Source organism: Ictalurus punctatus, chromosome 10 (assembly GCF_001660625.3).
Source record: "Ictalurus punctatus breed USDA103 chromosome 10, Coco_2.0, whole genome shotgun sequence".
Lineage (NCBI taxonomy): Eukaryota > Metazoa > Chordata > Actinopteri > Siluriformes > Ictaluridae > Ictalurus > Ictalurus punctatus.
The window spans coordinates 2,415,001-2,437,193 of record NC_030425.2 but is presented as its reverse complement, the minus strand read 5'-3'; the positions used below and the strand labels follow the sequence as shown (position 1 = coordinate 2,437,193).

The following is a 22,193-nucleotide window of genomic DNA, read 5'->3' as shown; positions in this document are numbered from 1 at the left end:
AACCTAGACAAATGTTGGGTAGAATCTAAGGACCCAGCCTTTTCATGTCTTTATCACTGGGGTGACCCCCAGGCATTTTTTCTAAGCATCATGGTCTTCTTGTTGGCAGAAGAGAGTCTGACATTACAGGTGCATCTCAAAAAATTAGAATATCGTGGAAAGGTTCATTTTTTTCTGTAATTTAATTCAAAAAGGGGAACTTTCATATATTCTAGACTCATTACACATAAAGTGAAATATTTCAAGCCTTTTTTTGTTTTAATCTTGATGATTATGGCTTCTAGCTCATGGAAATCAAAAATCAGATTAGAGAGCTCTAATCAGCTAATTAACTCAAAACACCTGCAAAGGTTTCCTGAGCAGGTTTCCTGATTAGGTTTCCTAATCTCTCAGTCTGGTTCAGTACACACAACCACAATCAACCAAATGAAATTAAATTTTGCATTTTATTTGGAAATCAAGGTCCCAGAGTCTGAAGGAAGAGTTTAGAGGCACAGAATCCAAGCTGCTTGTAGTCTAGTGTGAAGTTTCCACAGTCAGTGATGATTTGAGATGCCATGTCATCTGCTGGCTTGATCCATTGTGTTTTCTCAAGTCGAGAGTCGATGCAGCGTCTACAAGGAGATTTTAGAGCACTCTAAGAGCAGTTCCACTTTTTGAATTAAATTCAGAAAAAAAATTATTTTCCCACAATATTCTAATTTTTTTTTTTTTGGATACACCTGTATGGCTTGCACTCATGCTGCTAAGGACCTTTGGCAAGGTGAAATTCCTTGAGACTGCATCTTTGCTAGTTGAGTTTGCTCTTTGCTTAAGAGTTTGATCTACTTTTGTTTACATCAGAGTTCATTTTTAAAGCAATCAATTAGAGCCAGATTTATTTAATCTTTAATCCAGTATATCAGAATTCCAGTGTGTCAAACATCAGGCTCTGTTGTGGCTGCCAATCCTGCCTTACGTTCTTCATTTTCCACCTTAGTTTGGACTTGTCACCTGGAAATACAGTCTTTTTTTCCCAGTCATCGATGGTTTGCTCTAGTAGCCTGACCGAACATTGCCTTCAGAATGAATATTTTATTTTTACCATGTTTCTGTACAAACTGGTCTGAAATTTACAAAAGAAATATGTTTTTATTACAGAGTTGCCGCTCCATATAGCCCTTGTAGACCATGTGCACATCCCTTCTGTGGTCGTTTCATTTTTTGTATTGTAGTAGTTTCTAACCGCAAGTTTCAGATTTTTCTGGAATGTAACAAACCTCAAACTGATATAAATCTGATAAACCAAAAGTCCTGTAAAACCAAAAGTTCAGTAGCTGAATAAAAATAATTTTCTGCAAAATGCTGTTTGTTGTGTGTGTGTGTGTGTGTGTGTGTGTGTGTGTGTGTGTGTGTGTGTGTGTGTATATATATATATATATATATATATATATATATATATATATATATATATATATATATATATATATATATATATATATCCCTGATATACTGACGTTCCTAATAAAAGTTATCTATAACTTTATTAGGAACACCTGTACATCTGATCCTTTGTGCAGTTCAATCATGTGGCAGTTGCACAATGCATAAAATCATGCAGATGTAGGTAAAGAGCTTGTTGTCTCAGTGACTTTGACTGTGGGATTTTCTGCTGGTGCCAGATTGACTGATTGAATATTTCAGAAATGTTGATCTCCTGGCATTTTCACATACAACAGTCTTTAGGGTTTACACAGAATGAACGATGCAAAAATGTTTTTTCAAATAGCCAGTGAGTTCTGTGGGCGGAACCGCCTTGTTGCTGAGATTAGCGGAGACTGACAAGACTGGTTCAGGCTGGTTTGATGTGTTTGTGCACTTGGAGATGCTTTTCTGCTCACTAACAGAGTGGTTGCTTGAGTTGCTGTGGCCTCAGTGTTGAGTCAGACCAGCCTGACAGTTCTCCACTGCCTTCTCATATCAGTGGGACATTTCTGCCCATGGAGCTGCTGCTCACGGGATGTTTCTTGTTGTTGTTTTTGTTTGTGTTTTTTTGCACCAGTTTGAGTGGACTCCAATGCTTCACTAATTGTTCACTTTAAAAAAGCATCACAGACTGATTGAATCAGATTAATAAGTAATATTAACTAAGCAATTGTAACTTATTAATCCATCAAGCGAGTAAGAAAAGTAACATTGTACATTATGGTGACAGGGCAGCAGATTCAACAGAAGAAGTGACAAAGCTGCGACCCGTCCGCCTCATCCAAGAAGATGGCATCATCCGGCCCTACAATCAACATGAGTCAGAGGGCTATGATCTTTTTCAGGTAACAACATTCATAAATACCTACTGAATTTGCTACAAAACCTAAAAATACAATATATTAAAAATTAATGACACTGATTATAGTGCTCTCAATAAAGTATATGAACAGGATAACCACTATATTTATTGAGAAAATAGTGAATGTAGTGCTTTGTCCCAAATAATTTTTTTTAAACATTTCTACTATTTTGTTGAGCTGATTCTTCCTCTCGATTTTGACCTGTCTGCCTATTTTTTCCCCTTTCTTTCATTTCCTACATGCAGCCTGAGGAGAAATAATGGGTTTGGGGGCAACAGAACTAAAATATTTTAGGGTGTTGAATTATAGCACATATTAATAAATACATACATATAAATAAAGCATCATCAATTTGATCTGTCATTTTAATTAACCTATGGTTGAATTGTTGTTTGTGTATTGCAGTAGAAAAGTTTCTTTTTGCCTAGTGTCTCTCTTACACTGTTCCTGTCCTAATAGCTGTAACCTTTTTTTCTAATTCAATTGTTTTCATTGCTGCAAACCTTTCTATATTTGTTGAAACTAAAAACGTTTAATACCTCATTTACTTCTGTTTTTTTAAGCTGAAATATTTGGTGTCTACATTTTTAAAAGTTTGTTAATGTTGTTAATAAATCTAACTACTTTGTCCTTAAAACACAAAGAAGAAATTAAATTAGACCATTTAATGCATACATACACTCCTGGTCAAAAGTTTGTGGACACTCGACTGAAATGTTTCTCATGCTCTTAAAAATCTTTTGATCTGAAAGTATATAATTAAATGTTTGAAATCGGTGCTGTAGACAAAAATATAATTGTGCCGACATGTTCATTTCTTTCATTAGAAACTAACATTTTATTTACAAACAATATTTTTTTAAATGGATGACTTGGAGTGAAATATTCCGAAAAGCAGCCAGTAAGTGTCCAGCATAGGTGTGTACTCCTTTAATACTGTATAAAAAGTATCTCAGTGGATTTTCTCAAGAAACTGGTTGAGAAAATGCCAAGAATACATTTCTGGAAATTGTAGTCAAAAAGGGGTCTACTTTGAAGATGCTAAAATACTAAATTTTGATTTATTTTGGATTTTTTATCACAACATAATTCCCATGGTTCCACTTGTGCTATTTTTAATGACGTTATTATTATTCTAAAATGTGGAAAAAAAAATTATTTAAGAATGAGTGTGTCTAAACATTTGACTGGTAGTGTATATAAATGGTAAGAAGACACTTACCATTACGGAACGGTGACAAACAAGTACATTTATAATTCGTAATTAAAGAGTCCAATATTTTAATACGTATTTTGTGAAATGAAAAGGTATTTCTTTTAAAGTTTATTTTATTGCCTGGGCTGGTAATATAGTACTGTATTATTGTTTAAATATGTAAACATCACCCAATTAATGTCTAATGTATATTCCTACATAGCCCTACTTTGTTATACATCATAAATATGATACAAGCAATTTGATTACCTTTACTGTGTTTGTGTTTGTGTTTTGTTTTATGGTGTAATGTAATTGTATCAGTTAACTTGAGATCTCCACCTGTGAGCTTCAGTGATTTGTCATAAATTATCATGACATCTGGAATAAATCCTGCCTATGATTGTGGTCAGAATGTTTCATCTGAATATTGAAAGATGATTTACTTACAGAATTTTGCTGGAGTGAGTAAGTGAGTAAATTTGGGAATTCTTATATGTAAGCATCTGTTGGACTGTTTTTGTTTTTTTATTTCCTCTCAGAGATCAGAGATTAAACAACTTGACGGAGAGTTCTTTAGAGAGCATCATGAGTATCCTGGACACAGAAAAACCAACATTATTGTCACCAATAGGTACTTTATGCTTTCAAACACACAAATGACATAAATATTGAAAAGATCATGATTTAAGAACTACTGGTGTTCTACCTGAAATTCTGCTAATGTATTAATAGATAACATGATTATTTAAAATGAAGAAAACAATTTTAAAGTAGTGCCTATTTTGACATTTCCATGATGTCATGGAAAGCTACAGTATATGACCAGTACTGAGCAGGGTATTTCACTTTACTGAAAATGTAATCTGCTGCTTTTTGGACAAAAATTTAAAAGCCTAAAGGTTTCATTTCATTTCACAGTAACATAATTGTACTTATGTCTTTGTTTTTTATGTGTACATTTATGTTTTCCTAATACAGGAGGGTGCTATGTGTCAAAGAGATTGACTTGATTGGGCATTTTAACAAAGAATGGGAGTGTCAGTTTGAACATTTCCTGAAGCCTCCGTGTGTTGAAGGAGGAGATGTGAAGATTTATTACAAGGTGCAAAATGAGGAAATCTATCACAATAAATTCATTGACAAAAACTTGTATCAAATTTACTTGTATTCAGTACTACATAATAAAAGGATGTAGATTCACACTGTGTTTCTGTCTGTTTAGGAGCAGAACAAACTGAAAATCCTGAAGGATGGGCAGGCCCCAGTGAGGGTGCTACACTTTAAAGAAGCAGACAAAGCAGAAGTAAAAACTTATTGTGTTGAAAGCACAATATTGTAGGAAAGCACAATAAACAGTACTGTCTCACAAAACTCTGCTTAGACAGTCTAATAATGACAGATTATCATTATTACAAATTTATTAATGTTTAATTACAATAATGTCTTACTCCAGTAACTGATTACATAATTTTTTCAGTGTAAATCTGCTAAAAGATTGTCTGGAATTATTTATAAAGCCTACATTGTAGTCTTTCAAAACTCCTTTGTGTTCTTATCCACAGAAATTGGGGAGTGCCATCCAGAATGCCCTAGTGGCACGTAAGCAGTACCAGATGGTCAGAATGAAATCTCAACGTTTCATCAATGCAGGCAAAATATCCTGAGATACATCGTACTAAGCACACAGTCTTTCCTCTAAGTACTATGTCTTCCCCCAACATCATATACAGTTAACTGGGCTTCTGTTCAGTTTGCATTAAACATATATAGCAATTCTGTGAGCTACAAAATATTTGGATGCTTTTGTTGTTTTGGTTCTGTTTTGTTTGGATCTGTTGTTTGGGTCGTATTTTTATATAGACTGGTAAATTTTTCTGACATTTTTTACATTAATCAACTGCTAAGAGGAATTGATTACAGAGTAGACACTGTCTCTAGTTTTTTGTTTGTTTGTTTCTAGTGGACTCTATTTGAAGGTTTTACTGAGCAAATACATAAATCAAACACACCAAAGACAAATTAAATACTTACTGACACAATTTTGTGGGGTTGTTTTATTTGGTTGTACTAGATGTTGTAACTGAATAATGAATTTATTCAACCCATTCAAGATGCTTCTGTGATATGCACATTTCACTCATTGAATACATTTCACTCATTGAATACATGTACATGTATTCCATAAGTTTCAAAAAATGTAATCCCAGCTGCAACAGGTGGTGGTATCAATCTGAGCTAATATTGAGTTAATTTACATAATAGGCAAAGCCTACTTTTGGTGATATGGTCCTAGGATTTTCTTCATAAAATTTGTGGCAAAACGGTCAGCAGAGTCTGTCTGTCAAAAATGATCAAAATGGTTGACATATGTAAAGAATATGGCCAGCACATGCCAGGCAAATCTATCTGGGTGGAGCCATATTTACTCGAACAGCTGAAACTCAGGATTGGATCCATGGATCGGTTGCATGGATACACATGAAACTATGTTCATGACAAGACTCTAAGATTGTGTTCAGAGCTTGGGGCATGGTCAACCATAGGGTTTTTATGTTACTACCATAATAAAATGTTCAAATGTTCCTGTAGTCCTAAATGATAACTCCAGGCTTGGGGTTGCAGAAAATTCATAATGTCCATTTGGGGTCATGTGTCCAAAAAGTCTGGGAATCCCTGCTTGAAGGACCCACTAGCAACTGGTACAACCTTACTGAAACTGGCAGCTTGGGGTGCTTTATTTTGCACTTGCATCTCTAAAAATATATGAACAGTGAAACTTGTTTTTTCTCCTGCTCTGTAATTTGGTTTGTTTAAAATAACTCTTTTAATACTGTTTATCCCATCCCACTCACATTTATTTTAATTTGCATACTTATGCAATCTAGTACTCATATTTTTACATATCTTCAAAATATTGGTGTCATAATATTCAGGAGAGACTGACCTTAAATAATTAACCAGAACATGTTGACATTTGTATACAATATGGCTGTCACATGTCAATTAAAGGTCGCATGGTGCACCTTAATTTATTCAAACAACTATAACATAGGGAAACCTGAATGGCAAGACCCTGTTTGGAATCTGCTAGGAATTGATGCAAACTCACAGAGACTGACTCCTTGTGGAGGTGTGATTCATATTTTCATAACAAGCATATCTCTTGTAAAATAAGGTGTACATTTAGTCTTATTTATTTTTTGTCTTTTGCCTAATTATTTCAGTTATGTCAGAAAAGGGTGCCTTTTGGCTAATTTAACCCCACCCACTTCATTTTATAATAATTTGCTAAATTTATTTGACACATTTTTTTAATACTCGACATGGTTCAGGTCTAATATGTCAACAAATTAGATCAGCAAATTAAAGTCACCAAATAGGAACTGAGGCCATCTCAGTAAAACATTTCTTTACATGTTTTGAGAATGAAAATGACTGTTATGTTGATTTGTCACTAGGAGTGGTGCTGGTAACAGAAAGTAATATTGGCCAAACTTTAGCACATCAAACTTGGCACAGAACGTCATTGGAAACATGCGTCAATGGTCTTATTCAGTTGTCTTCTTCATTCACCACAGGGACTACAAACAGGAAACTTGACATGTATTTGAGAACATATCCTCTGATACAATCAGGACATCATATTCATATTGACACCACATTTGATTTAAAGTATATGTCTCTAAAGCTGCACTACTGTTATCAGGACAGTTTAGGACTGTCATATTTATCCACCACTAGAAGGGATTATTTGAAATGCTGAGGCCATTTCTCAGCAATGCTTTTACATATTGACTAGGGGCCTGTGATGTACCAAAACAATATACCATGATAGTTGAAGACATTTGTATGATACACGATATGCATCACTATATGCAATTTAGCTAACAAACTGCTGGCAAAACAGAAATGCTTCATTAAAATGGTAAAAAATTAAGAACTATTACAATGACTTTTCTGACACTTATTTAATACTATAAAAACTACATTCTAACAAATCTATTAAAAACAAAAGTATAATTTTAAAGTTTACCTAAATTATTTTTTAACAGACTGCTTCCATTCAATTCCATTATAATTATTTATAAAAACAAAGTTAGGCTTATCATGAGATAGACGAGAGCTCAGTAGTAACCATCCCTGTGTGTTACCATGGCAACACGCAATGCTCTCCAGCTGAGGTTTGTTTGGGACCTATTTCATTGACAGAGCAATAATAAATTATTTGACCACAGTGTGTCTGAAATGTGAGTTATTCACTAAGGACTGTCTTTCTGGTATTCGGTACAGCACCACTCCTGCTTGTGCACTATATGTAAAATATGTCATTTACATATTTTATTCTTTGTTTTGTTATCTATGCAGTATACTTCTATGAGAGTCAATAAACATAACAAATTTAACCATATAATCCTTAAAACATGGTTTAGAGTTGCTCTTTTGCTTTTGTGTATATGAAATTTACCGAATAAAATCATGAGTTACCATGAAGGAATAAAAAAATTATATTCCTCTTATAATGACATCACATTACCAACAAATCATTACAGATGAACACTCCCTGCACACCACTTCAGTAAATGAACAGTGCCTTTATCATTTTTCCCTAGCTGGGTATGGGCAGGATTTCCCCCTCCTACTGAACCAATATATGTTATAAATATAGTCATGTTATGTATTGCAGTGCAATACCTTAAATATGCACTATATACACAAATCAATCGCTAGTGAAAGTGCTTAGCAGAAAGAATAGTTCATTTCTTCATAAAAATTGTGATTGTTTCTCAATAAATATGTATGTATAATAAAACGGTTTATGATTTGAAAACTAAAATGAAGTATTATGTAATGTAAACCTCAGCGCAATGTAGATTTACATTTTCCTTTTTTTCATTAAAAGATACTTTAGTGTGTTTGCTCTTTGAATAAAAACTTCTTTACTTTTACTTTAGTATTTATTAGACAGCTCCCGACGCAACGTCACTGCACGCGCGAATTCGAAGTGTCTCACAGTCTGTTAGACAGCTCTTTTGAACTCAGAATAAACCGGCAGATGATCTGGTTAAAACAAAGCTTTCAAGTTATTGTTTGCACAGATTTGACTATTATAGGAAGAGTATTAACTAAAGCCAAAGGGTATCTAGTTTGTTGATCCGGCATTATCTCTTTTCTTTCAAGAGTCAATAAATAAATAAATAAACGATGTATTTTTTTCTCTTATTTCTGTAGTTATTTTATGTTGTTTATTATTAGTTTCTATTTTAATAGCTTTATGTATAAAGTTGGTAAGAGTCCAAGATGAATCTGCGGTACGATTTCGTGAGATTGCGTGTCATCCTACAACGTGGCGCCTCAAACACACACACACACACACCAATAGCGGAGTGTCTGAGCAGGTTTACAGCGGCAAGGAGGTTGGTTCAGTTCGTGAGAGAAACACTGAAATAAACGGATTTAACGGAGAACCGTGTACAATAAGAGACTTCAGATATCAGTGCAGGTTTAACTCGGCTTTTTTCACATTATAAACCTGCTCTGCTGTGTTTCTGCCGCTGAGGCCGGAGCGCGCGCTGAATCAGTGTCCAGAGCCTCGCTGGGGTTTATTTTCTAACCGTTAGAAGCGAGCAGTTTGTACACAGCGGATCCCTGTTTGGACAGCGTTAAAAGCCATGCACGTACTGGGTGTAGTGTGTGTTGTGTGTGTGTTGCTGTGTGTGGTGGATCTGAAGCCCACATTGAGAAAGGACAGAATTCATCATGAAGCTGGATTTAGCCAGAAAGCGCACGAGGACCAGCACGCGGACCAGCAGAGTCTGCAGTTCGACCATGAAGCTTTCTTGGGAAAAGAAGAGGCGAAGACATTCGACCAGCTGAGTCCAGAGGAGAGTAGAGACAGACTGAGGTGAGCAGGCCCGGCTCCAGCTCAAAGTTGTGGAGGGAGGCATTTTCTACATTGCATTTACAACATTAACCCATGTTCAGTGTGAGTCTTAAAGTCTCGACAAAAAAGTGGCTTTTTATATGTTAGCCTTAAGGTTAATTATAAGTTAGTGTGATCCAAACCAATGACAGTTTGCATTTAGATGATATATGCATAGAAAATTTAGAGTCTCCCTCTCTCTCTGCCACCAATATGGATCAACAAATTTGATGACATCATTCTGCACTTCACATTAGAATTATTGTCCAGTCAAATGCTCTCTAGAATCTGTACTGTCCTGCCCCCAACATTATAAAAATCCATGGTACAACTGTCAAGTATGGCTTAGCCTGTACTGAGGTAAGCTAAACTCTATTGGCTGTTTTAAAAGGGGGAGGAGCCACTCTGTCTCGCCCTGACTTCCTGTTTCAGTGAAAATTACATCAACACATCTAATAACGCTTTTTTTTTTTAGTTTTTAACATTTCAAGGCACTTCACGTGGACTTTAAGATATTTGTATATATTGGTTCTGAATTCGGCCAACTGAAATGCAGGTCTTGAAAGTTTAGGTTAAAAATTCAGGTAAGAAAAAATTCAAGCAGTACATAATTCAGGCCAATCAAAATGTAAACTTATTGAACACCTGTACACCTGCTCATTCATGCAACTGAGGTTTCGGAAAGTTTTTGTATACTTTATAACTATATTATAGGTATAATTTAAAATTGATAAAATTTACTCTCTTTTTTTGCCACAACAACCCATAATGGCAAAGTGAAAATGTTTTTTCAATACTCATTTAGATAAGTATTCAGACCTTAATTTTTCACTACTTTGTAGAAGCACATTTGTCAGCATTTATAGCACTGAGTCTTCTTGGGTAAGTCTCAACAAGCTTTACACACCTGGATTTCTATGGATTTTCTAAGGATGTTTAAAAGAACCATTGTTTGCGTTAGTTGCTAAGTGCTGTTAGTATTTTTGCACAATTTGATGAACACTTCAAGAAGGGCTGACGGCTGAATAATTAGGCACAAACCTACGATAATAGCCAGCCAGCCCCAGAAACTGTCTGGCTTCCTTTTTCAATTTATTTTATTTTTATTTGTACAATGGACATTGTCTCAAAGCAGCTTTACAGAAACATATAAACACAGGATACAGATTTTAAGTGTGTGAATTTATCCCTCAGCAAGCCGGTGGCGACAGTGGCAAGGAAAAACTCCCTAACATAACATGAGGAAGAAACCTTGAGAGGAACCAGACTCAGAAGGGAACCCGTCCTCATCTGGGTATGGGTTAGTGTGAAAGTAAAGGGAAGTTTTTGGTCTCGGGCAGGCCATAATTGGTGCTGTCATATCAATTTGGGGACACACCCGAAAAAAAGTGGAAGCCCAAATACCTTACTTCCACCCGTCCAATTGCACTCTTCCTTGGCCCGTCTCAGCGATCTCAGAACAGCCCTCAGATGCTGAATTTTCCGCTGCCAATCATTGCTGCATAAGCAGCGTGTGGATGGAGGATTCTGTCCATGAGTCGCTGGAACATCACAAAGGCCCTGAACAACCCAAAAGGAAGGGTCACAAATTGGTGTAACCCAAAAGTAGTGGAAAAGGCAGTTTTTCACAAGATATGGGAATCAAAGGGATCTGTCAATATCCCTTTTATCAAATCCATTGTCGAATAAAAGCAAGCCACACCCAACCAATCAAGCAGTTCGTCAATGCATCAAATTTAGCCACTCTGTTGACTTTTAAAGTCCACACAAAAGCTGACCGAACCATCTGTTTTGGGAAACAAAACAACTGAGCTGGAGCAGAGCAGGACACATTTATTCATCTAGGTAGTGCAGGGTATATTACATACAATATATGTGTCTAAGACTCACTGCAATGAAACAGTTATGATGTAAGTGTAAATGCAATAAAAATAAAACTCTAAAGACACTTGTTATAAACTCCTCAATCTGTATAAGACAGTGGCTTTGTAATTATATTGAGTGGGAGTTTGATTTTCTGTTTTTTGTTTGCTTGTAGTGGTGCAAACTGGAGAAAACTCAAACTTACTACTTTTTTTTCTTCTGTAAAATTTGCTATATTAAAACAAAAAAGATACAGCATTCCTCTTTCTGCCATATTTGTGCGTCTTATGTGTTCTAACTATCATGTAATCATAGCTGTGATTGTTATCTCTGCTGTGGGTGTGTGTGGGTGTGGGTGTGTGTGTGTTTTGCACTCACAGTAAGATTGTGGATCGTATCGATACTGATGCTGATGGATTCATCACCTCCGATGAGCTAAAGCTTTGGATTAAACGTGTACAAAAACGCTATGTTTATGAGAATGTTGCTAAAATATGGCGTGACTATGATCTGAACAAAGACAACACAATTGCCTGGGAGGAGTACAAACAGGCCACTTATGGATATTATCTTGGTGAGTGTTTATATGGTAATAACAGTTTCAGTATTACAAGAATTGGAATGTAGTAAACAAAGACAAGCAGAGTGATACACAGTGAAATGTCCCTGTGCTGTTATACACAGGCACCATCTTGGAATATTGCTTGTCCAGTCAGATTAGTGGAGAGGAACTAACTGTTGTACAGTTTAACTTACTTATGTGTGTAATCATATGAAATATATACATATGTGATGTATACAGATGTAACTTCATGTAAGGTGGTGTAAAAAAAGCAAAGCCATGAGGGTGTGTGTGTGTTAGTGATTATCATGTGTTCACACACCATGGAGTGGCTTATTGCTGTTATAAAACAAAATCAGTATGATAATTGAGTTGTGATGTAACCTGTAATAGATGACAGAATACGGTGATGTGATAAAATTTTGTAGCGAACCCAGAAGAGTTTGCAGATTCTTCAGATCAGTTCAGCTTTAAGAAGATGCTGCCACGAGATGAGCGCAGATTTAAAGCAGCTGATCTGAATGGAGACGAGCGAGCAGAGAAGGATGAGTTCACTGCTTTCCTCCATCCTGAGGAATTTGAGCACATGAGGGACATTGTTGTCCTGGTGAGTAAGACACACCTGGTTCTAAGTTCATACTAATGATAGATTAAGCTATACAGTGCATCCGGAAAGTATTCACAGCGCCTCACTTTTTCCACATTTTGTTATGTTACAGCCTTATTTCAATATGGATTAAATTAATTATTTTCCTCAAAATTCTACAAACAATACCCCATAAGGACAACATGAAAGAAGTTTGTTTGAAATCTTTGCAAATTTATTAAAAATAAAAAACAAAAAAAGCACAAGTATTCACAGCCTTTGCCATGACACTCAAAATTGAGCTCGGGTGCATCCTGTTTCCACTGATCATCCTTGAGATGTTTCTACAACTTGATTGGAGTCCACCTGTGGTAAATTCAGATGATTGGACATGATTTAGAAAGGCACACACCTATATAAGGTTCCACAGTTAACAATGCATGTTAGAGCACAAACCAAGCCATGAAGTCCAAGGAATTGTCTGTAGACCTCCGAGACAGGATTGTATCGAGGCACAGATCTGGGGAAGGGTACAGAAACATTTCTGCAGCATTGACGGTCCCAATGAGCACAGTGGCCTCCATCATCCGTAAATGGAAGGAGTCTGGAACCAGCAGGACTTTTCCTAGAGCTGGACGCCCAGCCAAACTGCGCGATCAGGGGAGAAGGGCCTTAGTCAGGGAGGTGACCAAAAACCTGATGGCCACTCTGACAGAGCTACGTGTCTCTGTGGAGAGAGGAGAACCTTCCAGAAGAACAACCATCTCTGCAGAACTCCATCAATCAGGCCTGTATGGTAGAGTGGCCAGACAGAAGCCACTCCTCAGTAAAAGGCACATGACAGCCCGCCTGGAGTTTGCCAAAAGGCACCTGAAGGACTCTCAGACCATGATGAAAAAAAGTTTGAACTCTTTGGCCTGAATGGCAAGCATCATGTCTGGAGGAAACCACTCATCACCTGGTCAATACCATCCTTACAGTGACGCATGGTGGTGGCAGCATCATGCTGTGGGGATGTTTTTCAGCAGCAGGAACTGGGAGACTAGTCAGGATCGAGGGAAAGATGAATGCAGCAATGTACAGAGACATCCTTGATGAAAACCTGCTCCAGAGCGCTCTGGACCTCAGACTGGGGCGAAGGTTCATCTTCCAACAGGACAACGACCCTAAGCACACAGCCAAGATAACAAAGGAGTGGCTACAGGACAACTCTGTGAATGTCCTTGAGTGGCCCAGCCAGAGCCCAGACTTGAACCCGATTGAACATCTCTGGAGATCTGAAAATGACGTACGTAAATGGCATCAAACCAAACTGGTGATCTTTCAAACAGCATGGAAGGAGAGCCTACTGAAATATAGGAAATCTCTTGGCGATGCTAGAAAAATCTATTTCTCCACCTTAATAGGAGACAACAAAAACAATTCTAGATTCCTTTTCAACACAGTAGCAAAATTAACTAGGAATAAAACCACTACAGAGAGAAACACTCAATCATTACATAGCAGTGAAGATTTCATGAAATTTTTCAATAAGGTTGAAAATATTAGACTTGAAATACAGGCCATTAAATTAAAACTGGACAGTACTGTAACAAACCCATTACATGGCAATGTAGTGATATCAGATCAATGTTTAGAGTGTTTTGCTCCGCTTAGAGAGACCGAACTAGCTACATTAATATCTTCAGCCAATTCATCAACTTGCATACTAGATCCCGTACCTACATGTTTGTTTAAACAGATTTGCCCAGGAGTAATTGAACCACTTCTAAATATAATCAATTCTTCCCTAAGCACTGGCTATGTACCTGAATCACTTAAATTAGCAGTTATTAAACCCTTGATTAAAAAACCTGATCTTGACCCGTCTCAATTGTCCAACTATAGACCAATATCAAATCTCCCCTTCATCTCTAAGATTTTAGAAAAGGTTGTAGCAAAGCAGTTATGCTCGTACTTAGATAGGAATAACATTCATGAAATGTATCAGTCAGGATTTAGACCTCATCATAGCACAGACACAGCGTTAGTTAAAGTAGTAAATGACCTTCTACTGACTTACGATCAGGGTTGTGTCTCGCTGCTTGTGTTACTCGACCTTAGTGCAGCATTTGATACTATAGATCACACTATTCTCCTTGATAGATTAGAAAATGTTGTTGGTATTAAGGGAACAGTCCTCTCCTGGCTCAGGTCTTATCTGACCGATCGTTAACAGTTCGTAGATGTAAATGGTGAATTCTCCATGCGTACTGAGGTTACTTTTGGAGTTCCACAGAGTTCTGTTTTAGGCCCAGTGCTCTTTACTTTATATATGCTACCCCTAGGTCAAATTATTCGTAAACATGGAATTAGCTTCCACTGTTATGCTTATGATACACAGTTGTATGTTTCAGCGAAGCCAGAGGACAGACAGAAGCTTAGTAAAGTTGAGGATTGTGTAAAGGACATTAGACATTGGATGTTAATTAACTTCCTTCTACTTAATTCTGATAAAACAGAAATACTTTTATTAGGCCCACGTGTAGCTAGAAGTATTCTTTCTGATCACATGGTTACTCTGGATGGTCTTTCTGTTTCATCATGTACAGCAGTTAAAGACCTTGGAGTGATTATTGACTCCAGCCTATCATTTGATGCTCATGTAGATAATATTACTAGGATAGCCTTCTTTCATCTCAGAAATATTTCTAAAATAAGAAACATATTGTCACTACATGATGCGGAAATACTAGTTCATGCATTCGTCACCTCTAGATTAGATTACTGTAATGCCATACTGTCTGGATGTTCCAGTAGGAATATAAATAAGCTCCAGTTAGTCCAGAATGCAGCTGCTAGAGTCCTAACTAGAACCAGAAGATACGACCATATCACACCGATATTATCAATACTGCACTGGCTCCCAGTAAAATCTCGCATTAATTATAAAATACTTTTATTAACCTATAAAGCACTAAATGGTCTCGCGCCACAATATCTAAGCGACCTTTTGGTTTTCTATGATCCGCCACGCCTACTTAGGTCAAAAGATGCAGGCTATCTGACGGTACCTCGAATAGTGAAGGCTACAGCAGGGGGAAGAGCTTTCTCTCATAGAGCCCCACAGTTATGGAACAGTCTTCCTATTAGTGTTCAGGACTCAGACACAGTCTCAGTGTTTAAGTCTAGGCTTAAAACGTATTTGTTTACTCAAGCCTACCCTGACTAGATTCTGTTCTACTACTTCGCAGTCATAATTATCTTTTTGTTCCCTCTCTCCTTTCGCCGAGCCCCACACGAATTTATGGAGATACTAGAGATCCAGATCCTTTCTGCCTTTGGATGGAGCTCAAATCTTCTCTAATTCCAGACTGCTGGGACTACGGCTGCTCCTAACGCCATACAGACTTCATATAAATCCATAATGAACTTTTTCACACTAACTGTTGTTACCCAGATGAGGATGGGTTCCCTTCTGAGTCGGGTTCCTCTCAAGGTTTCTTCCTCTTAAAACATCTTAGGGAGTTTTTCCTTGCCACCGTCGCCACTCAGTGGCTTGCTCAGTTGGGATAAATTCGCACCTTTAATATCTGTATACCGTGTTGATATTTCTGTAAAGCTGCTTTGAGACAATGTCTATTGTAAAAAGCGCTATACAAATAAAATTGAATTGAATTGAAAAATGGCTGTGCACCGACGCTCCCCATCCAACCTGATTGTGCTTGAGAGGTCCTGCAAAGAAGAATGGGTGAAACTGCCAAAAAATAGGTGTGCCAAGCTTGTAGCATCATTCTCAAAAAGACTTGAGGCTGTAATTGGTGCCAAAGGTGCTTCAACAAAGTATTGAGCAAAGGCTGTGAATACTTATGTACATGTGCTTTTTTGATTTTTAATAAATTTGCAAAGATTTCAAACAAACTTCTTTGACGTTGTCATTATGGGGTATTGTTTGTCGAATTTTGAGGAAAATAATTAATTTAATCTATTTTGTAATAAGGCTATAACATAACAAAATGTGGAAAAAGTGAAGCGCTGTGAATACTTTCCGGATGCACTGTATCTTACCATTCATATTCTATGTAAGTGCACAACATGGAATGAACCGTGTGGCAAGAAACACAATTTTTTTTTTTTTTTTTTTTTAATAAATTGAACTTTTCTAGTACTTTTAAAGATAATCAATTTTTTTTATAGAATAGAAAAGCGCTCATCGTATTATCGGGAGTGAATTAAAATTCTGCCACTGTCATCCATGGCTGGCAGAGAGAGTAACTTTTTTCTTTGGGTGGGAAGGCTGTTCAGCTTTCTTGTGACATAACATGAGCAGCAGTTTGAAAATATGCAGTGGCTGGCTTGAGTTGTCTAGGCAGCAGGCTACTTCACCCTCCCTCGTTGGTAGCTGTGATAGGGAGCGCTAGCTAGTGAGTGGGAATTTTCCAAATGTTCAATAAAATGGAAATAAGAAAAGAAACAAATTATATATACAAACAGACTTTTTTTATAGAATTTTTTTATATATATATTTTTACTTTTACTGCATGACATTCACCACTGCATTTTCACCCTCTTTTTTGAGGTTTAATCTCAAATGGTGTGCACTACCATGGTAACACCTTAGGTAAGGATATTGTCTGATTGTTCATTGACATTAATGATGTTGCATGTTGAGTCGGAGTGCTAATATTTAGGAAAGTATCATTTACATGAATGCTGGAAAAGCATTTTAATACAAGTGCATCACCAAAAAATTGAATATTGTAGAAAAGTTCATTTTTTTCTGTAATTCAATACAAAATATACATTCTAATTTATTCTAATATTTTGAGATACTGGATTTTTTAATTCCATGAGCTGTAAGCCATAATCAAGATTAAAACAAACAAACAAAAAGGCTTGAGATATTTCACTCTGTCTAATTGTTAGGATTTGAAACTAGAGAATCTCTGGGTTACGATTCTTAAGAAGAGAGAAAGTGAAAATTCCCAAGAAAGACTGCTCCCTCACCTCGCTACACACTTCCCACACCAAACATTTGCCAAATGACACACAGACACACAAAGTTCAAATGGAAAGATCTCTCATTTATTCAGAGAAAGGCAGAGTATATATCAGGCTTGACACACAACAGAAACGATGGGTTACCTATTGATTGGCTAGGTGGAAGGGCATATTTGCATAAAATAGGAAGGTATGTAAATGTATAAATGGTGAGGGGCTTCAGCCGTCTGCTCCCGAGTCAACAGAGAAACAAAGAGAAAGGTGCCAACACAGGAACTAGGAAACAGAGAGAGGGGGTGTGTTCACAGTAAACTTCTCAGTAATGAGTCTAGAATATGCAAAAGTTCCACTTTTTCTATTAAATTATTGAAAAATATTAACTTTTCCATGATATTCACATTTTTTGAGATGCATGTGTATATCTATTTAAAAATATATTAATTTATTTTTATATTTCATATAAACATTGCAATATCTGACACTTTAACATATTAAAATTTTACTACAATGTAAAAATACCCTTTTAAACAATTATGACAGCGCAATAGGTATACAATATTCATACTTTTTATATTTTGAGTTTTTATATAATTTGATATCAGAAGGCATGAAAGTACACGGCACAGTGGTGGTCACTACACATACTAATAAGAGACAAACTTTTTTGTTATTTTTTTTTATTGCAGTTGTCACCTATATTTTGTGTTTTTAAAATAATCTGGTTTGGGTTGCATGGCAGTGTGAAGATTTAATTATATTTATTTAATTCTAGTTAAATGGTGAAGATCTAATTATATTTAATTATGCTTACCTAATAAAAGTTAATTACATTTGCTTATATTTATTTATAGTTAAGTGTGACAGTCTAATGTCCTGATCTGTAGGAGACATTGGAGGACATAGATAAAAACGGAGACGGTTACGTGGATGAAGATGAATACATCGGTATGGAAATAATGGCATTATTTTTTAAAAACATTTTAATAATTTTTTAACATTGACAGCATTTTTGTTGTCCAGATTGCTTTCTGTTTTTACATTACAGTATTACATTTACTGGAAACATTGTAAACACACTGGCTGCACACAACATTGTATTTTCTAATTGTGAAAATGGTCTACAATCACTAATGCCTTACTGTAACTATAAATCTGTAATTACAACCAATAAGGAAAAGCACAGTCTCAGTGATGGAAAAAGTGTCTGTTATTAGCTGAACACTTGTTCTTATTAAGGTTCAAGTGGGCACATGGCTCACCAAAACTGGATGGTTAACGATTAGAAAAACATCCTCTGGTATCTAATTATTTTTAACATTAGCTAGCATGAAGCAAAACAAAGACTAAGCATTCGGTCAGTTATTTGAATATTGTGGGGTCAGAGGACGAATCATGTTGACAAATCTGGGAAAATTTTGCTAAAACTGTGTACATTTATTATTAAGCATTTAAACAGAGTGAAAACAGTTACATTCTAGGTCAGTCATAAACAATGGTTGGCCAGATGAGAGTTGTGTGTGCATTTTTATTATTTTTTTTTCTTCCCCTTTATGCCCCTACATCAAGAAAAAACGCAACACTCATCTGGCCAACCATTATTTAAGTTTGGCCTCAGTAGCTGACCAGGACAAATTAATAACCAAAACTATGAACCAAGTAGGGCTGCACCATTAATCGTATTTTAACCACGATCACTCTTTCTGCCTCCCACAATTAATTAAGCGTAATTGTCTGTGATATTTGTGTTAGCAGGCAGAAAACATCAGCCCACTTCATTCTTCTTATGAGTCTACAGATGATGAACCAAATCACAAGTCACAATCATAAGTTATTTTTTAGCCTGTAGCCTATCCACCTGCTGGCATTTATTAGGAGGTGATGGTTCTGAATGACAGGGAATTCTGGCATTTATCCAGTGTTCAACCACAGTTATATCCATAACTTCTGTTTCTCCCCACTTCTAATTCCCAGGGGTATTGTGTAGCGGTTGCTCATTACCTTGTCGCAGAGGGTTAGAGCATGCCCCTGGCAGATTTACTTAAGGCTGACTAGAAAGGTGGTTGGACATGATGTAGCTCTGATCATATTCACAAGCTGCACAGGATAGTTTCCCAGTCTATCTGCAGTTCGGCATGTGTGCATAGCTGAATTTCTGGGCAGAATATTCCTAATTAATAAACTGGGTAAATGATGCGCTACTCTAAAGAAAAAGTTTATGCAGCAAAATGAATATGCCTTGGAACATTTATATTTTAGCCTCTAAAACTGTGGCATTCTGTAGCATTGTAGTATTTGTGATATTTCCAGGTATAATTTTATTTTCTACACAGCTAACTAGGTAGCAAGCTAATCTCTTTATCTAGTTTGTCTCTATAAGCAATCTTGAAATTATAGTACATGATGTCTAATGTTACTCCGTAAAATTATTTCATACATGTAGGATTGTCTGGTGTAGTCATGAGACTTTGCTATACAAATATTGTTAAGTGTTAATCAAAACAAAATTTTCCCCTTTTTTTGGCCTGAACTCCAGCGGACATGTTTGCACATGAAGATGGAGGGCCTGAACCAGACTGGGTGAAAACTGAAAGAGATCAGTTTTCTGATTTCAGAGATCTGAATAAAGATGGGAAAATGGATCTGGAGGAGATTCGTCACTGGATTCTTCCTCAGGATTATGATCATGCTCAGGCTGAGGCACGACACCTTCTGTATGAGTCTGACACCGATAAGGTAACTATATTCAATTCAATTCAATTCAATTTTATTTGTATAGCGCTTTTTACAATAGACATTGTCTCAAAGCAGCTTTACAGAAATATCAACATGGTATACAGATATTAAAGGTGCGAATTTATCCCAACTGATCAAGCCACTGAGTAGCGACGGTGGCAAGGAAAAACTCCCTAAGATGTTTTAAGAGGAAGAAACCTTGAGAGGAACCCGACTCAGAAGGGAACCCATCCTCATCTGGGTAACAACAGATAGTGTGAAAAAGTTCATTATGGATGTATATGAAGTCTGTATGGCGTTAGGAGCAGCCGTAGTCCCAGCAGTCTGGAATTAAAGAAGATTTGAGCTCCATCCAGAGGCAGAAAGGATCTGGATCTCTAGTATCTCCATAAATTCGTGTGGGGCTCGGCGAAAGGAGAGAGAGGGAGAAAAAAGATAATTATGACTGCGAAGTAGTAGAACAGAATCTAGTCAGGGTAGGCTTGAGTAAACAAATACGTTTTAAGCTTAGACTTAAACACTGAGACTGTGTCTAAGTCCCGAACACTAATAGGAAGACTGTTCCATAACTGTGGGGCTCTATAAGAGAAAGCTCTTCCCCCTGCTGTAGCCTTCACTATTCGAGGTACTGTCAAATAGCCTGAATCTTTTGACCTAAGTAGGCGTGGCGGATCATAGAAAACCAAAAGGTCGCTTAGATATTGTGGCGCGAGACCATTTAGTGCTTTATAGGTTAATAAAAGTATTTTATAGTTAATGCGAGATTTTACTGGGAGCCAGTGCAGTATTGATAATATCGGTGTGATATGGTGGTATCTTCTGGTTCTAGTTAGGACTCTAGCGGCTGCATTCTGGACTAACTGGAGCTTATTTATATTCCTACTGGAACATCCAGACAGTAAGGCATTACAGTAATCTAATCTAGAGGTGACGAATGCATGAACTAGTATTTCCGCATCATGTAGTGACAATATGTTTCTTATTTTAGAAATATTTCTGAGATGAAAGAAGGCTATCCTAGTAATATTATCTACATGAGCATCAAATGATAGGCTGGAGTCAATAATCACTCCAAGGTCTTTAACTGCTGTACATGATGAAACAGAAAGACCATCCAGAGTAACCATGTGATCAGAAAGAATACTTCTAGCTTATTCCTATCTAAGTACGAGCATAACTTCTGTGTACAACCTTTTCTAAAATCTTAGAGATGAAGGGGAGATTTGATATTGGTCTATAGTTGGACAATTGAGACGGGTCAAGATCAGGTTTTTTAATCAAGGGTTTAATAACTGCTAATTTAAGTGATTTAGGTACATAGCCAGTGCTTAGGGAAGAATTGATTATATTTAGAAGTGGTTCAATTACTCCTGGACAAATCTGTTTAAACAAACATGTAGGTACGGGATCTAGTATGCAAGTTGATGAATTGGCTGAAGAGATTAATGTAGCTAGTTCGGTCTCTCTAAGCGGAGCAAAACACTCTAAACATTGATCTGATATCGCTACATTGCCATGTAATGGGTTTGTTACAGTACTGTCTGGTTTTAATTTAATGGCCTGTATTTCACGTCTAATATTTTCAACCTTATCAATGAAAAATTTCATGAAATCTTCACTGCTATGTAATGATTGAGTGTTTCTCTCTGTAGTGGTTTTATTCCTAGTTAATTTTGCTACTGTGTTGAAAAGGAATCTAGAATTGTTTTTGTTGTCTCCTATTAAGGTGGAGAAATAGATTTTTCTAGCATCGCCAAGAGATTTCCTATATTTCAGTAGGCTCTCCTTCCATGCTGTTTGAAATATCACCAGTTTGGTTTGACGCCATTTACGTTCTAATATATATATATATATATATATATATATATATATATATATATATATATATATATATATATATATATATATATATATATATATATAACGTTCTAATATATATATATATATATATATATATATATATATATATATATATATATTCTCAGTCTAACTCAGAACATATTGATGCCACATGTCTGCTCTAA

At 36.4% G+C, this 22,193-nt stretch overlaps 2 protein-coding genes across 4 annotated transcripts in view; both read left to right on the top strand.

Annotated features, from left to right (window-relative positions):
* The window catches only part of vps13c (vacuolar protein sorting 13 homolog C), a 115,606-nt gene extending 110,042 nt beyond the window's left edge, over positions 1–5,564 (top strand). For all 3 annotated transcript variants that reach the window (XM_053683374.1, XM_017477590.3, XM_017477588.3), the window contains 5 exons: positions 2,195–2,309; positions 4,065–4,156; positions 4,504–4,627; positions 4,748–4,828; positions 5,088–5,564. In XM_053683374.1, the coding sequence (XP_053539349.1) occupies positions 2,195–2,309; positions 4,065–4,156; positions 4,504–4,627; positions 4,748–4,828; positions 5,088–5,189 (514 nt within the window). In that variant the 3' untranslated portion in view covers positions 5,190–5,564. The remainder of the gene's footprint in view (positions 1–2,194; positions 2,310–4,064; positions 4,157–4,503; positions 4,628–4,747; positions 4,829–5,087) is intronic.
* Positions 5,565–8,865: 3,301 nt separating this feature from the next.
* The window catches only part of rcn1 (reticulocalbin 1, EF-hand calcium binding domain), a 15,190-nt gene continuing 1,862 nt past the window's right edge, over positions 8,866–22,193 (top strand). Inside the window, exons 1-5 of the mRNA XM_017477770.3 lie at positions 8,866–9,427; positions 11,689–11,882; positions 12,299–12,477; positions 18,321–18,381; positions 19,970–20,169. Of these exons, the coding sequence (XP_017333259.1) occupies positions 9,195–9,427; positions 11,689–11,882; positions 12,299–12,477; positions 18,321–18,381; positions 19,970–20,169 (867 nt within the window). The 5' untranslated portion in view covers positions 8,866–9,194. The remainder of the gene's footprint in view (positions 9,428–11,688; positions 11,883–12,298; positions 12,478–18,320; positions 18,382–19,969; positions 20,170–22,193) is intronic.